A 17,861-nucleotide genomic window follows, 5' to 3' on the forward strand; every position below is an offset into this window, starting at 1 on the left:
ATCATTAATCCGACACGGCAACAAACAACACGAAACACGAATTCCCAAACTAGACAAAGTGTGTGTTCGATGTTTTGCAAATATATATATACATATAAAAAAAAAGAAAATTGCGCATGAATAAAGAGGGAAAAAAAAGCTAAATAAGACGACAGATTTGCCAGAATTAACCAGACAAATAATCTCTAGTTTAAAAAAAAAGGGAGCTATAAGACAAACAAATGCAACGGACATGATGATGAAGGCTGCGCGACGCCGTTAAAAGCTCCAGAAAAAGCGAGTAAGCAGGTTCTATTTTACATCCCACAGCTCTGTTAAGGTAAACCGACGCTGCAGACACATCTTCCGTTAATCCTCGGTTATTAACGCCCGGTGCCGATCCGGGTGAAAGGCTCAGACTGCGTTCAGCGGAGCGTTTTGTTTCCATGATAACAGCCTGAGCGCTGAGTGGGCACACGAGTGGCTTTTTACAGGAGGTCGTCCTTGGACAACGTTGATAACTCGGAAGCGGGGAAGCGAGACGGTTGATGAGCTCCTCAGACATGCGGAGCCGTTTTTTTTTTCTACAAACTGGACGGAGCGGCGATGAGTCGGCGCTTTTATCATTTTCAGAGATTTGACTGGAAACGTGTCCGAAGCATCGAGTACTTAAAACATCAAAAGATCAGAATCGGTGTAAAAACTCTCGACTTCCTTTGAGTCTTTGATCATCTGCACTCTCGTTTGTTACCATGACGATAACAAATTTCTCATTGAACCTTTTCAGCCTCTTATTTTTTTAGTATCGCTTTAAATATTTATATTTCAGCAGATTAAATCAGCTGTCTGTAATTGATATTAATTCCGCAACGGCTACAACAAAACAGTTTTTAGCTGATTATCAGAAAATAAGTGTTATGGAACTATTATTATAATCAATGAATTACTGTTATTTTTCAGTCAGTATGAGGCTGTTTTTTTTCAGATGTTCTGCAGAGTTCATGGAAGATTTACTGACATCTCGAGATGCCTTGAAGTTTCGGGAAAAACTGGCTCCGTTTATACACCAAATAATGAATCTATAAATCAATGATGAAAAATGATAATTTGTTTGAGGCACAGTTGAAAACGTTCTCTTCATGCTGGTATCCAAAACTCAGCCAAAGATTGTTTACGAGCAGAAAGAAGCATCACTCTGTTACGCTTTTCTTCTCTCGAGATAATCTCCCAGATTAATGTGTATTTTATCATGAAGAAGCAGCGACTTTATTTCTGTTGCATCAGATTTGATAAAGTTGCAATTGGCAAAAAATTTTCAGGGCTGTAAATGACTTTAAATTTGATGAGGCGGAGGAAAACGTGTCAAATCTCACTTATGGGTTGTTATTTTGGCCTCTCAGCTGTTGGAGCTCTTACGGACTGAATTTGGAGATGAAGAAAGAAAAAAAAAAAGCCCAAGAGAGCTTGAGGGGTGAATGTAATTATTGTGTTGGACATTAAGAGGATTTATACTCGTCACAGACTCACCGGTTCTCGCCGAGGTCGTAGAAAACGCCGAGGCCGACTTCCGCCTCTCGAGGTTCCTCCTCCGGTGTCACGGAGGGTCTCAGATTAACGCGACGTCTCTGTGAGTGATGATTACAGATGCCGTTACTGTCGTCAGAGTGTGTGCGAGGTCGCGCATGATGGTTATGAGAAAATGAAATTACCTGAAATTTAATCTGTTTTTTTCCATTACGTTCCCAAACTGAAAGAAGAGATAACAGACGTTTAGGATGATGTATTAGTCTCAAAACAACAAAGAAAAACATTTTAAAATCAGGAGCTCCAAACTTTTATTGCTGGTGAACTTCAAACTATCAACGTGATTCACCTTCTAGCCTCTGATTGGTTAATTTGGGGATCTATTAGAGACTCGAAACTCTAAAAGAATTCAGCATTTCACAAGAAAACGCAGAAAAAAACCTCATTTTAAATACAGTTAATGTTTTCAGATTTATCTTTGGACCTCCCTGCAGGGGTCATGACCTTCAGGATGCTACCGCCGCTTTAAATCGTTCCCCAAAACTTTAGACAAACATGGTCAACGCTGTGCGTGCGTCAGTAGACTTTACACTTAAAATCATAAAAAACAAGGCGTCCAAAAATAAATAATAGTCCATTAATGTTTATAATTTTTACCTCCAAAACCAGTCTGGGTGTTTACAGACTCTGCAGCTGGTTAATTAACCCGGTAATGTTGTTTAAAAAAAACAAACAGCCACAGTTTGGACACTTTCTGCCTCGCTGTGTGTTCGCCGTGAACAAACACAGCTGTTTGTTGTTTGTGATTAGCTCGAGCCAATCAGCCGGCGCCGAGAACGCCTCTGGAGATCTGGATTAAAGAGACGGGAAATTCACCAAAGAGCTCAAATGTGGAGCCAAATGTTTGACATTTTGTTTTGTAGCTGGCAGGAGAAAAAGCACCAACGGCTGGTCATTTTCATTCATAATAATTCATAATTAATCAAATTAATTAATGAGGCTCCAGTCTTTTATAAAAAAGAGAAAGTCAGTATTTGGCTTTGTTTATTCTGCCAGTTAATTCATTAAAAACCGAGCGGCGACCAGCAGCGACGTCAGTTCGGAGCGGTTTGGAGCAGGAAGTGTCCATATATGGACGATCTGTTGGATCTGACTCAATCTGATTGGAAACCTGACGATACTACGTCCCGCCCACCGATAGCTGTAACCTGACTGCACCACAGGCCTGTCAATCAAACAGACACGCCCCCAAAAACAGGTCTTCTTGAATCTTCTTTTCTAATGAATGAGGGATTATTTTCAGATGGACCTCCAGAAAACTAATAAGAATAAGTGACTTTAGCTAACAACACCGAGATAACTGATGGACACATTTTATTCACTTTGGATTTGATGAGAGAAGTTGAATGGGAGTCTATGGAGCCGGAGGCTTTTTGGAGCCGACCTCTAGTGGCACTCGCTGGTATTGCAGCTGAAGACACTTCTGCATTGGCCTAATTTTTCAGACCCAGAAGCTACGAACACTTTTAATATAAAGTCTTTGTATAAAATGTTTTTAACTTTCCTTGTTTGATTGACAGCTGAGCAGATTCAGACTGTAAATCTGCTCCTCGGCAGACTGTGATGGTGAAACGGCATCCGTGTGTCTGGCTGCTGAACTGCCTGCTTAGTTTGCACAAACCTGTCAGCCAGTCGAGTGTTAAACTGTTATGCTGCAAAGTGGTGCGTAGATTAACCGAACAGACACCCTCTGAATATTCAGGCGTCATCGTCCCCCTTCGAGTGGCTTCATTTATTTTTCCGCCCTCCCTGGCTGATCTCTCTCTCTCTCCGTCCGAGCACCGATAAGTCGCCCGTGTCAGCGCCTCCACATTTCTGAGGTGGAGGAAACAACATCTTTTCATGCTAAATATAGATTCCCCTGATGAAGCGCCTGCATGCCTGCGATGCTGCTGCTGCCGTGGCACTCGCCCTCGCCCTCACCTCCTGTAGTATGCGATGCTGCGTGCATAACTCTGATGCAGTACGAGCCTCCCCTCCCTCCCTCCCGCAGAAATGCTGCAATGCGTCTCCCTCAGCCAAGACTGGGTCAGTGTAACTCGGCTAGCAGCAGCAGCAGCAGCAGCAGCAGCAGCAGCAGCACCGGCCACTGAGGCGTCCCCATAGCAACAGCCAATGAGACTCGTGGCTGAGGATTTTTCTTCTTTTTTTTTCCACCCTGAGTTATTGTTGTGATTGTGTAAATGGAAAAGGCGTATTTTGCTGGATTAAACCTGTCATTGGGGGGGTTTAGTTGGGGGTGGGGGGTGGGGATACGATGGCATGTGTGAGAAGGCGGGGCCAAGGATGCTCACGCACGGTCATATGTTCGTGTTCGGGGGGATTGTGTTGACGAGCGCTGGAAGACAGGTCGCTATATTATCAGTAAATAATCCCGGGGGGTGGTTGACGCACCACTTCGGTCCAAAATGAAATATTTCACCTCACATTGGTCGGATTGGGATGAAATTTGGTACGGCCATTCATGGTCCTCAGAGGATGGATTGTGACGATTTAAGTCATCCTAACTCCTCATCTAGCGCCATCATCAGGTCAAACGAATTGCATTCACTAATCTTTGATTCGTGACTGCAGAAACTGCAGAAATAATCACACTCCCACCAGATTTGAACTAATAAGGATTCTCATTTGGGATTTAGAATAAAATGTATGAATAAAATCCTGCTTTCTGCTCCGGTAGAAGAAAAAAAAGCATAAGTATGATAAACAGGGAGGCAACAATTTGAAATTTTTAAAGGAAAAAGTGAAATAAAATAAACTCACTGGAAACAAATAGTGTCAACAGTGGGTTTTTTTTTGTAAATAAAGAGTAAAAAGGCGTGAATCTGATAATACAGCAGCATCAAAGTTGAAATTTATAAGGCCGCACCCTTCCTCAAAGTGGAAATGTAGCCGATGGCTTCTGCATTAGTTTGTATTGACTGAACAGTCAGCAGGTCGATGAGGATTAATGGCTCTATGCACTTCCTTTCTGCCTCGATTTAACTTATACTTTAGCTTTGTTTGTTTTTTTTATGATTTTTCATTCTGAATAAAGCAACTTATGCAGATGTTTTAAATCTTTCAACATGAATAATGAAGATGCAACGTGGGCCTAAAGGTGCGACGTAGATAACCGAAAGCTTTTTTTGTGTTTTGAAAGTGTATATATTTGGTTTTTCCACCGTTAGGGTCTTTGTGATTGAATACTATCAGTGATGAGTTTTTTTTTTACATCAGCAACAAGTCAACAATTGTGATTATTTGATTTAATAAGGATCTCATATTTTTGGTGTGTGTTTTTTGCAGGCCAGCGAATTCTCCAGTATCAGAGTGATGTGCTCGAGACCGTTGTGTTGGTGAACCCGTCAGAGGAAACCGCTGCTTCAGAGGTGAGTCACATCCGGATGACGGCCGCATGCTGGACACTTGGAAATGTCCTGCATGTTTTATTCACATCACATTGAGTGTTTTTTTTGGACAAAGTGTTCAGTTGGGGTTGAACTTGATTGATTAACATAAAAACACATCACTCAGTGCGAGACTAAGTGCAACATGCGAGATCTTGTAGGGGCGTCTCTAAATCCACTTTTACCAGTTTACCAGCAGATAATCTGAGCGTAAAGAAAGGCGCATGGTTTAAAGTTGTCGTATTTAGTCTCGTAATTAATCGCAGGTCTGTTTGGGTGTAAATAAATCAGTGTCATCTCCCTTTAAGAGCCAGGTGAGTTCGCACGTTGGTGGATTGCTCTTAAAATGGCAGATTTACCAAGTAGCAGAACAGATCATGTGCAGATTCATGTTAACAATAATAATCTTTCACTTTGTAATCTACCTTATTTTTAATCTTTTTGCATTGTATACAACAAGCAGAGTATAACGAGCTTTGTCCTTTCAGACCAGGTTTTTCTTGGTCGATCACCATCAGCTGCTGCAGAAGAGAAATGCAGCAACAATATGCACGATCACACTGTATTTTAAAACCAACGTGACTGTTGGCGTTCAGATGGACACAAGTGGATTTGCTATTTGAACAACTTGGGTGATGGTCAGGAAAAAAACACCAACTGTGTTTCTAAGATCGAGCCCTTTGTCTGTAAAACACCTGAACCTGCCTGAAAGTACGCCGAACTATATATTTACTCTTCATTTCATCTTTGTCCTTAACGCTGCAGCTGCTTCATCTTCTCGGTGACTCAGTGTCTGAAATAATCAGTTCCTTTATTTGTTGTCTCCTCTGCTGAGTAAAAATAGAAGAGAGTGTTATTTTGGGAGTGGAGTGACATCAGGACAGAAACTGACAGAAACTTCTGGAGTCTGAGGAGTAATTTTAGACGGCTACATTTAGTCTCTTCAAACTCTCACCTTTTCGTCTCGCACTCATCATACTGAAGTATCTACTTTGACTTTAAAATGTCTTCTTTTCTTTAGCTTGCATTCATCAATCGGGCTCAGGGTTGACTCACTGATATCAAATTGAGAACAAATTAAAATGAATCACATTGTAATGAATAAATAAAGATAAATAAATACTATTACTTGTATTTGGCCACTCCAAGCAAAGATTGTTCCTCCTCGTTTGGTGCATTTCACTTTTTCATTTTGATGTTGAGGACTTTTACACATTTTATTATTAGCGGTTGTTAACGTGGTCGCTCTGTTTTCTACCCAGACTCGCTCTCTGATCACCGACTCCGCTGCCAATAAGCTGCTAATACTGAGCGGCCAGAGCTCTGAGCAGGGAGACGACATCCTACTGCAAGGTGGAGCCTTCACCTGGCAACACTTCTCAGACATCGTCTCCAACCCTCAAGTAAACCAATCAATACATGTATGGATCCACATCTGATTGTAAAGATGAGATAATAAGAGTTATTTGAGGTTGTTTCTTTCCTCGTTCCTGTGTTTCAGGTGATTGAAGTCCTGTCCAGAGCGTCCTCCGAGCAGCCGTCCAGGCTCACTGTTTCCTGTCAGGGAGACGGAGGCTGGAGCTCCCTGGGCCAGAGCCAGGAGCAGCAGCCACTCCAAAACCTATTGGAATACCGCCTGAACCCTGAACCGCACCTGCCCGACATGGACGGAGTCACAGAGTTCACGGAGTACGTCTCAGAGACGGTGGACGTGCCGTCGCCCTTCGACCTCCTGGAGCCCCCGAACTCTGGAGGGTTCCTGAAGCTGTCCAAACCCTGCTGCTACATCTTCCCCGGAGGCAGGGGCGACTCCGCTCTGTTCGCCGTCAATGGATTCAACATCCTGGTGGACGGAGGGTCTGAGCGGAAGTCCTGCTTCTGGAAGCTGGTTCGCCACCTGGACAGGATCGACTCCGTTCTGCTCACCCACATCGGGGCGGACAACCTCCCCGGCATCAACGGGTTGTTCCAGAGGAAGATCGCTGAGCAAGAGGAGGAGAAGAACCAAGGATCTGGCTCCAGCAGCAACGGGGACTGGATGAAGAACCTGATCTCACCCGAGCTCGGGATCGTGTTTTTCAACGTCCCAGAGAAGCTGAGGATGCCTGAGTCCACGCTGAAGGTGAAGCGAAGCATTGAGGAAGCATCTCTGACGCTGCAGTACCTCAACAAGCTTGGCATCACACCGGAGCCTCTTCACAGGGTCGTCAGCAACACCATCGAACCCATCACACTGTTCCACAAACTTGGTGTGGGAAAGTTGGACATGTACGTCTTAAACCCGGTGAAAGAAAGCAAAGAGATGCAGTTTCTAATGCAGAAGTGGGCTGGAAACAGCAAAGCCAAGACGGGGATTACGATGCCGAATGGGAAAGAAGGGGAAATATCTGTCCCCTACTTGACATCAGTCACTGCTCTCATTGTTTGGATACCACACCGTCCAACGGAGAAGATCGTCAGGGTGCTGTTCCCTGGAAACGCACCGCAGAATAAAATCTTTGAGGGCCTCGAGAAACTGAAACACCTGGACTTCCTGCGATACCCCGTGGCTACCCAAAAAGACATCTCATCTGGCGCGCCACCTCCCATCATCAAGCAAACTAAAATGAGATCAAGAACTGACAGCAAAGAGAGTCTCAAGTCTTCACCCAAACCGCACTCGAAAACCACCAAGAAAGAAGCCAGCGGGCCAGAGGAAGAGTCGAAGAGCGACACGACTAAAGAGAATAAAGTAGAAAAGAAAGAAGAGAAGAAAGTCAAAAGTGAAAGTCTAAAAGCCACCAAACAGCAGAAGAACAGCGAGGCGGCTCCCGGAACAGAGAAGAAGGAGAAAAAGAAAATATCCAAGGAAAAAACTGCCAAGCAAGAGAAAGTTTCCAAGATGGATGAAAAGAAAGACAAAGAGAAGAAAGAAGTGAAGAAAGAAAAGGTAAAGAAAGATGAAAACATAAGGAAGGAGGACAAAAAAGAAAGCAAAGCTAAAGAGGACAAGAAGAAGGACCCGAGCAAACCTGAGCTGAGGAAAATCACCAAGCCGGACCTGAAGCCGCTCACCCCGGAGGTGAGAAAAACTCTGCATAAGGCCAAGACTCAAGCTAAACCCAAGACGGACAAGAACAAGGTGGTCAAAGAGGAAGCGAATGAGAAAAAGCCGGTTCCGAAGAACATCCCGGAAGAGGTCGCAGCGGCAGCTCTGGCCGACAGGTCCATCGTGTCCTCGCCTGAAGACCTCACCGAGGACTTTGAGGCTTTAAAAAAAGAGGAGCTGTCCAAACACAAGCCCATCCAGAACGATGTGATGTCGGCGCATTCAGTGTTCACAGACACTAAAGTCTCCTCCTCAGTTTTCCCCGATGAGAAAGCCACATCTGCAGCCACCGAGGTACAATCTACTTCGCCCAAATCCTCTATCGAACAGGACAAAGAGGACAACAAGGACAAGGGCGCATCGGAACAGGCTGCAGCTCCTCCTCCTCCGCCGAAGGATGCCAGCGATGGATTTGATAAGAAGTACGAAGAGGAGCAAATGGAGAAATATGACAAGTACCTTGTAACGGACAAACTAAAAGACAGATCAAAGAAGAGCGACAGCTCTGAGGAGGAGGGCGATGTCATCGAAAAGGCAGATCTAGAAGGAACAGAAGACGACGAGGTCCTGAAATACAGAACGGAGGAGGTAAAGAAGGACAGAACTGGAAAGGAGTGGGAGACCAGGCCGACTGATCATAAACCGTTGGGCGCCACGGCCTCGGACCGGTTCTCCTACATCCAAGATGAGACCATTCCTGGCTACTCCGAGACCGAACAGACGATCTCCGACGAGGATATCAACGAGGAGACGGAGGAGAGGATCCCACAGCTGCGCTACGATGTGGCCTCTTATGACATCTCCGTTCCCGACGTTCCCGGCAGCTTTGACTCCATGCACGGCATAAAAGAGATGAAGAGCACAGCGGCGTCCGACATCAAACCCAAAGCTTTCATGGGAGGCCACGAGCCCGAGCTGGCGCCTTACCCCGCCATCATCGCCGCTCCTCTTGCCGAAGAGGAGCACATCTCCTCGGCGACGTCCATCACGGAATACGACAAGCTGTCGTCATTCGCCACGTCTGTAGCCGAGGACCAGTCGATCGCCTCGGTGACGGCGCCTCAGACCGAGGAAGTTGGGAGGAACTCTCTCCTGCTGGACACCATCAACAGCATCCCGTCACGCGCTGAGGCCGCCCAGGGCAAGGACTCTCTCCACTCGGCAGGAACCATCTCACCCACCTCCTCACTGGAGGACGATAAGTGCTTCAAGTCTCCTTCCTCCGATGAGTACCAGCCCAATATCGCTGAGATGGAGGCCGACGCGAAGAGCAAATCAGTTCACGAAGAAGAAGATGACGAGGACGACGAGGACGAGGACCAGACCCCAAATGTGGACATGCCTCTGGGTAAACTGCAAGAGGGCTACGAACACGCAACTTCCAAGATGCTCCAGGAGAAGGAGAAATCTCCCATTTTCTCTCCTCCTCCTCCTTCTCTCTTTTCCACCACACAGTCCTCACCTACACAGGCTGTCAAAGACCAAACGTCTGTCTTCAGTGCAGAGGAGTTCAAGAGCGCCGCTGAAATAAAGCCCGTTTCACCCCCTCCGGCTTTCTCCCCCGGGTTGGAGTCACACTTCAGGCAGGAGAGCGAGGAAAGATGCCTCAGTCCCGATGACAGCACCATGAAACTGGCCTCACCCACACAGTCGGTGCCCACCAGCAGTGGCTACTCTCCGACAGAAGAAAAACCCTTCAAGACGGACGATAAAGACGAGGCCGACGGGAAAGCCGATCTCCAGAAGTCAGAGCGATCCGGCACCATCTCGGACAATAACTCCTCCGTCGGTCAGCCGGGTGACAAGACACCGTTCGAGGGGTCTGAGGAATCCGAGGACGACAATGAGGAGGCCGAGGACTACTACGCCAAAAAGGATCTGCAGCCGACTCTGAAGGCGAAGCTCATGGAGGCTAAGGAGGGCTGCTTCTTGGACGACGAAACAGAAGTCAAGAGCTCGGAGAAGACGCAGGTGTCTTTTAGCACGGAGGAGAAACCAAAACCTCAAGTGATGTTCTCAGACAAAGACGAAGATGACGATGAGAAGGATGATGATTTCCCAAGTGAGGTGGGCTCTGAGTCTTTTTCGCCCACTCAAGTCAAAGTAGACTTCAAAGATGATGACACAGAGAAAACAGATGACACGATCAAAGAGGCCGAAAAGAGCGTTCATTTTAGTCTCTATGCTTTTCCAGAGAAGGAGGCCAAAGAAAAGGCCGTCTACAAAAGGCAAGACACACCGTACGTGCATGGAAAGACGTTCTCTTACGGCGACCCCTATGACTCGATGGACTCCGATTCATATCATCAGGAGTCCGTAGATAAGACGGAGAAAGACGCAAAGGACGAAGGGGATTTACAGACGCATGAACCCGCCTCGCCGAAGGCAGTCACGGACAAGATGTCAGAGAAGGAGGGATTTGATGTCTCTTACGGAAAAGAGCCCTCAAAGAGCCCTTCGGCCACATCTCCATTTGAAAAAGAGGTCAAGGAAAAGGAGACATTTGGATACAGTGAAGTTAGTCGCTTCCCTTCTGTGGCGGACAGACCTGAGGCTTCTACTACTACTTTATCATCAGAGAAGGACTTCGGTTTTAAAAGCCAGACTGATGTCGCCGAGCCGCCGGCATATGCCTCAATGACGGCGTTCGGTGCGGACAAACCCGCCGCAGCAGGCTACGGCGAGAAAGGAGCGTGTTTGGAGATTGATATGCGAAATCTGACCGCGAGAGATGAGGAGGACTATGATGACGATGAGGTCATTGACGACGACGACGAGGACGATGAAGAAGAAGAGGAGGAGGAGGACGACGAAGGTGCTGTCGATTCTGAGATGGAGAAAGGTGCCAAAGAGAAGTCAGAGAAAGAAGTAAAAAGTCCAATCAGCGAAATGTTCGGCTCAAATAGGCCTGAGTTTATGGTTTCCATGGCGGGATACGGCTACAACAGTCAGGGGAAGCCGAGCGGGAAAGAAAGCGGCTCCGTCTCGCTGGCAGAAGATGAAGCGAAGACCGACTCCTTCAGCGGAAAGCCGACGAATTTGGGGGCTACGGGTTTCTCTGGCTACTCGTCAGGGTTCGAGTACTCATACGAAAGTGACAAGAAAGAGTCGTTCTTATCGAGTCAGACCACAGACAAAAAAGGAGAGAATTTCCCCTTGAAATCCAAAGAGGACTGTTATTATCAGAACGACCGAGCTGATCCCGATTTTGAGAAACAGAAGACTCCAGACCTCCTGAGTAAGAGCTCACTGGACACGAGCTTTCAGTACACGACCACCGCTGCCCCCGGCTACTCTTCCTCGTCGGCCTACAGCTACTCCTCCTCCACCTCAGGCTCCCTCTCCACCAGCCGTCAGTTCGGAGAGGAGCTGGAGACGCCTGCCTCCGCCGAGCCGATCTTCGAGTACTCCTCCTTCAAAGAGGAGCACTCACTCGTCATGGATTCTCCATTCTCCAGCACCGCCGGTGCCAAAGACGACTATCTGGAAGTGTCCGAGAAACAAATCACCGCTTCGACCACAGCCGAGTCGACCTCCGGTTTAGCCCGCTTCTCACCGCACAGCCCGTTCGAGGAGGTCAAGTCCTTCACCTCCCTCTCGTCCACCGCCGATGACAAGAAGGAGCACGCGGCTTCATTCGGCGGCGCTACGGATAAAGGTCCTCAATCCGACTGCTTCTATAAACCCGAGTGGTCTGAAGGGAAAAAGCAGGACACGGCTGTCGGGTTCGGCGCCTCGGCCGGACCGTTCTCTCAACTTTCAGACTTCTCCAAGGACAAAGAGGCCGCCAGCGCCGCTCTGTTCGGTGTCACTTCGTCACCTCGTCCGGACATAGAGGGCAAGCATTACTTTGAGGAGACCGACAGCAGCGAAGAGGAGGACGAGGAGGTGTACATGCGCGAAATGACTCGCAGGTCTCCTTCCAGCGGTCCCACTGGTATCCTCTCATTTTCTGACAAACCTGTTGCTCCGGCTGTCGGCGAAAAGGCCGGCGGAGCTCTTCCAGATGTTCTCGGCACCTACGTGCCCTCAGCTCTCCAGGCCGGCAAGCCCGACACGGCGAACGGCCCCACTGAGGTGAGTGCAACCACCACCGCCCCTCCTGGAGCAGCAGCCGGTGGCGCCCCCTCAGGCCCCGCCTCCTCCAAGGTGGAGTCCAGAGAGGGAGCGGCGGGCTACGTCAGGAGCTCCTACGAGTGGGAAATGCCAAAGCCCCAGATGGGCATGGTGCCCGGAGACTCCCCTCCCCGCTACCATGACGACGACGAGTTTGAAGAGGAGTGCGAGATGGAGCCGGAGCATCCCGCCCGTCCGCTTTCGCTCTCTTCAACCGACCAGCCGCTCCGCTCACCGTTCTACGCGGAGGAGTGCAGCCGAGGCGGGCAGGACGACGACGATGACGACGACAGCGATCAGGACGCACCGATGGGAGCCGCCTCCTCTTACACCAGCCGCACTTCTCCCGGATACTCATCCTCCGAGTACCGGCCGCGCAAAGAGGACCTTTCTCCGTCCTTCATCAACCCGTGCATGCGGCAGCTGTCCAGCGACGAGGATGACGACGAGCAGGGCCGCCGGAGCGATCAGTCGCAGGAGGGCGACGATCACGACCTGTCCGTCAAGAGGAGGGCTCACAAACAGCCGCACCATCAGCACCACGGCAGCTCCGCGCAGCAGGCCGGCGGGATGTCGGCTGGGCTGGGCCTGGCCACGGAGGACACCCCGCCGACCTCCGTCAGCGAGTCTCTAGCCTCTCGGTCCGACTCTGATGCGCCTCCGGGCACTGAGGACTACCCTTCGGTCACCGGTGAAGGGAACATGGACTCCGATGAGGATGCGGACTACATGCCCGTTGATAAATCTGCCGTGGGTGGAGGCAGCCATCACTCCGCCTCCAGGATGAGCCACGACCCTCCTCCCGCTCCCCTCGTGGACCCTCGCCCTCACCCCCCACGACCGGACGTTTGCATGGTGGATCCCGACTCTTTGGATAACGGCGCTCTTAAAAAAGAGACGAAAGCCAAGGGCTTGAAGAAGTCCTCGGGGAAAACCAAGTCGGCATCACCGGCGAGGCGCAAGAGGTCCCCGATGCCCGTCAAGCAGACGCCGTCTCCTCGCAGTGCCTCGCAGAAGAAGAAGGACGCAGACAAGAGCTCGCGTATGTCTCGTCTGTCGGACGGACAAGGCTCCAAGGAAGACGACGTCTCCAGATCGAGCTACAACCCCGGCAAAGGGCTGACTAACGGAGTGAAGAGCAGTTCAGGTGAGCAGAATTCATTAAAAAAGATCATCCTGAAAGCTTTGACATCAAACGAGATTACATATTATATGTTTTTGGATAATGGTGACGGTTTGGTTTTGTTTTTTCCCACGCAGGTTCTCAGAAGTCCAGCTCTGCAGCTGCTCCTGGCCTTCCCATTTACGTGGATTTGGCTTACATTCCCAACCACTGCAGCGCCAAGAACGTGGACCAAGAGTTTTTCAAACGCATTCGCTCCGCGTACTACGTGGTGAGCGGGAACGACGGCGCGAGCGGCGAACCGAGCCGAGGAGTTCTCGATGCGCTGCTGGATGGCAAAGCTCAGTGGGGATCGAACCTGCAGGTAACATTTACACCACGACTCATTTTTAAGATTATACGCTCATTTATAGTGTTGTTTCAAATGGCTGCTGTGATACAGTGAACATTTTTAGAATTGGAAAACCGGATCAACATCGATCGTAGGTTCCCTCAGATGCCTCAGAAGGTCCCAGTGGAACTAGGTGTTGACAGTCTGACTCTGGGGGACAAATTCACGGTGACACAACTCCCCCCAACGTCAAAGAAAAACCCACCTGGTGTATCCTGACCTGACGCGCCTTTTTTCGGTTTTGGACAGTGAAGCTCCGCCCCTCTTGAAATGTCACTCTGAACAACCTCGCCCGGCCCATCGCTTCATCGCCGTAGAGTTTCTGAAACATTTCAAGGGTCTCTGTTGAACATTTCCAGAGTTTAACCCCAAAATCTGATGTTTTTCTGGGACTTCAGGCGAAACGGCTATAAAAACAGACATGAGTCCGTAGTGGAAATCACTGCATGGGCTCAGGAACACTCCACACCAGAACACCAGAGAAATTTCCACCGAGCCTCAAAGTTTAAAATGCTCTCGATGCTCTCGATTGTCGGTGTGACCACTCGTTCAAATGACGTTTTTCTCCCCCTCCAGGTGACGCTGATCCCGACCCACGACTCCGAGGTTACCCGCGACTGGTACCAGCAGACACACGAGAGGCAGCAGGAGCTCAACATCATGGTCTTGGCCTCCAGCAGCACCGTCGTCATGCAGGACGAGTCTTTCCCAGCCTGCAAGATCGAGTTTTAAAGACCCCCCCCTCCTCCTCCTCTCTGCCTCCTACTGGCCTCCCCCGGTGTAGATCTGTTTTGGATTACTCTTCTCTTGTAGCCTGATATGTAAATCTGTCTCTGCTTCTCGACGGCAGAAACAGATCTGGATAGCTTGTCTATTTTTTTTTCTAGATTTGTATTCATTTATAAAGCTTGTCGTGGCTTTTCACCATTTGTATTAACAAAGGTAGTTTTTAACTCTCCACTACATTATGAATATTCAGTCCTTTGACGGGAACATTTTTAATTTTTCTGTCCTTTATTCTGTTTTTCTTTTTTCCCCCAAAAGTATGTGTCACAAATGGCTTCCTTGTTTACTGGATAAGACGATGTGCCCGTTTGTATGTTGTTTGGCTGCTCGTCTTCTAATTGGCCTAAATCGAAGCACAAGTTTGCGAAACCTTTAAAAGCCAAAAACCAGAAAATTGTCTTCTTCCGCTGAATCCCAAACTTTTGAAACAGTTCGCCGGTTTCTCTTTCTGTCCCTCTTTTTTAAAAACAGTGTTGAATTTTCGTGCCTCCCCCCCACCCCCCTCTGACATCATCGTGAAACTAGCAAACGGTAGATCCTCGCAATATGTCTTTTGAGTATACTTGCTGTAGCGTAGGGAAGATCGTAATCAAAACAAAAAAAAAATTGGTATTTGTCGTAAATATTTCTACGGTTCTCTACCAAGTAAAAAAAAAATCAATAATTACGGAGAGAACTTTCCTGTTTATTTCTTACAGTTCTCTATAATTGTTTCTGTAGTCCTGGATGTATTTTTTTTTATTTGTACGTACTTCCAAGTCAACATATCGTCATGGAGGTCACGTTAGAGAGCTGAAAGGCGGTGACGCCGGTAAAAAAAAACAACAACAAAAAAACATCTTTGGATTCTACCTGTTTATATCTTTACATACGAAACAAAAGAAGATCGTACAAACCTGTACGAAATGAGCCGTGTCAGAGAACGAAGAATGTATTCCACTTCGACTGTAGGAACATGTGGAGAGTTTCGATTGGTTCCGGTTGGGTTTGGTGGGTTTTGGACGGGTTTCGAGGTTGGACCGTCATCCACATGTGCCTTTCTGTCCTGCGGTGCTGAAAGGGAGAACCGGTGCGTGTGATTATTGTTGTTGTTGTTCTTGTTGTTGTTGTTGTGGTGGGGTGTTTGTGAGGGTAAAGCGTGCCGGTCTAGTTTCCTCCTGGTGTGGCGAGTTTTATCGAGAACGTCGGCGCACGAAGAACAAACAAAAAAAAAACGGTCCGAGTTGTACATAGCGGAGCGTTAAAACGGCACTTTTAAAGCACCAACTCAGTATTTCAGCTGCCACTCAAAGAAGCACAAAGTGCAACCAGTGTGCAAAACCAGTTCTTTATTTTTATTTCCCCGAGCAACATGAAATACATGATTCCAGTTTTTGCCCTGAAAACCTGCGATTTGTTTTGTTTTTGTTTTTTTTGCCTCAATCACATCAACAACTGCCGCGTTTTTAAATCGTATTATTTAACAGATTTGTTTACTTTTCAGTCGTAAATCTGTGTTGTTGTTGTTTTTTTTAAGTAACACCTAAATATTGTGTACATGTGTTTTTAATTTGATTGGTTGATGGTTTTTAAAATATTTTGATAAGTAATTTAATGGATTTTTAATCGGGAACAAAAACAACGACGTGACGCGTAAAGGACCAACGAAAGCCTCACGAGTTTTTGACATTTTACGATTTGCGTAAATCCCGATGCTAGTTCGTAGTTTATTTCGTTTCCTCGACTCATCTAAGCGAAGCATGTGCGACAGATGCATGCACATAACGGCGATGGCTCTCTTAAAATTCTACAATAATAATAATAATAATAATAATAATAAAAGAGGCGGAACCAGAACCTCTGCGGCTCCGCCTCAATTTTGAATGTGGAAGATGCAGATTACCTTTACGTTCTCCGTGGAGGACTTTTTGATCTCCTGGTTGCCTTGGTTACCGTGCATCATTACGGCACGCCGGACTCATCGGTCGCGCTGGAAAGCGACGACCCTCACAGTTAAGCCTGAAATGAAAAAAAAAACGCAACTCGAAGGACGAGTCAAGACGACGATTTCTGTCCGCGAAGTCAAACGTTGTTCGCAGAAACGAATTTCACACGTCGAGGCGACAATTAAGTTCGTACTTCCTGTCGAGCTTAAAAGGAAAGAAAAAGCCGAATGAGTAAAGGTCGAGTCTGCTAAACACAGTTCGCTGACGGTGTAATCTGCATTCCTATTAAATACTGCATCACTGTAAAGGACAATAATAACATTAATAACAATAATAATAATAATAATAATAATATCCACACCACTCACACACGAGCAGACCACTCAAACCCCCGACTGCCAGACGAGAGCGACTCCGCTCACTCGCGTCAATACATTTTTATCTGCGGTGGATTTCCTATTATTCACAGTATTTTCCAGGCGAAGCTTCTCACACACACACACACACACACACACACACACACACACACACACACGTAACTGCTGCATTTTCGTATTGTGCAATTTAAAAGACAAAAAAAAATAAAATAAAGAAATAGAAAGAATAGAAACTATCCGTGGCGTTCGGACTGAAAAACGAATCCTCATCCAGACTGTTGGTTTCCTGCTTGTACGTGCATGTGTACCTTCTTGAGTTCTCCTGTATTGTAATAGCTGACGAAAAAGCCGACGTTAACCATAGAAATGCTATTTCAAAAAAAGAAAAAGAAAAAAAAAGATGTATATTTAAGACGCTAAGCTGTCCGGTACCGAGGAGGCACATGTAACCTGGCTGTGCTGTAACAGAAAAGCCTCTTGGGTCTTTTTCTTTTCTTTTCTTTGTTTCTTTTCCCTCCTTTTTCTGCTTCATGGTTTCATCTCTTTGTTTTAAAAGTGCAATATTCTCTTTATCTCTCTTTAAAATGCTTAAAATACAAAAAAAGGTGAAATAGAAAACATTTATTGTGAAAATGGGGAAAAAGTGTGAAGACCAATAAAAACATCATTTACTGAAGTTAAAAAAAAAAAAAAAAAAAAAAGTCGCCCTCGTGTGGTTTCTTTGTGTCGCTGCAGTTGTTCGCCGTCAGCTTCATATCAGACAGTTTACAGATGTTCTTTAAAATCAACCAGTTCATAAAGGTTCTTTAGATTTTCAGTTTTGCACTAAAAAAATAAATAAAAATAAAATATATATATATATATATATATATATATATATATATTTGGGAGACACGAATGTTCATCATCTCGTGACCCGTTTAGATTTGTTCTCCGGCCCCTTCGAGGGGTCCAGAGCCACAGTTTGGGAAAACAACCGAATCCGGCTGTAGAGACGCTGAGTTTGTCCTCCAGTGCTTCAAGGATGATGTCATCCAGTGGACACACACACACACACACACACACACACACACACACACACAGGAACAGAGCGGGCTTTGTTC

At 47.0% G+C, this 17,861-nt stretch overlaps 1 protein-coding gene across 2 annotated transcripts in view; it reads left to right on the top strand.

Annotated features, from left to right (window-relative positions):
- Positions 1–16,972, top strand: part of map1aa (microtubule-associated protein 1Aa) — a 40,434-nt gene extending 23,462 nt beyond the window's left edge. For both annotated transcript variants that reach the window (XM_069175207.1, XM_069175208.1), the window contains 5 exons: positions 4,852–4,934; positions 6,215–6,355; positions 6,454–13,303; positions 13,417–13,643; positions 14,247–16,972. In XM_069175207.1, the coding sequence (XP_069031308.1) occupies positions 6,616–13,303; positions 13,417–13,643; positions 14,247–14,402 (7,071 nt within the window). In that variant the 5' untranslated portion in view covers positions 4,852–4,934; positions 6,215–6,355; positions 6,454–6,615 and the 3' untranslated portion in view covers positions 14,403–16,972. The remainder of the gene's footprint in view (positions 1–4,851; positions 4,935–6,214; positions 6,356–6,453; positions 13,304–13,416; positions 13,644–14,246) is intronic.
- Positions 16,973–17,861: the final 889 nt, after the last annotated feature.

This window comes from Embiotoca jacksoni, unplaced genomic scaffold (genome assembly GCF_022577435.1).
Source record: "Embiotoca jacksoni isolate LCO1_2020_lvr unplaced genomic scaffold, fEmbJac1.0.p SCAF_64, whole genome shotgun sequence".
NCBI classification, from domain to species: Eukaryota; Metazoa; Chordata; class Actinopteri; family Embiotocidae; genus Embiotoca; species Embiotoca jacksoni.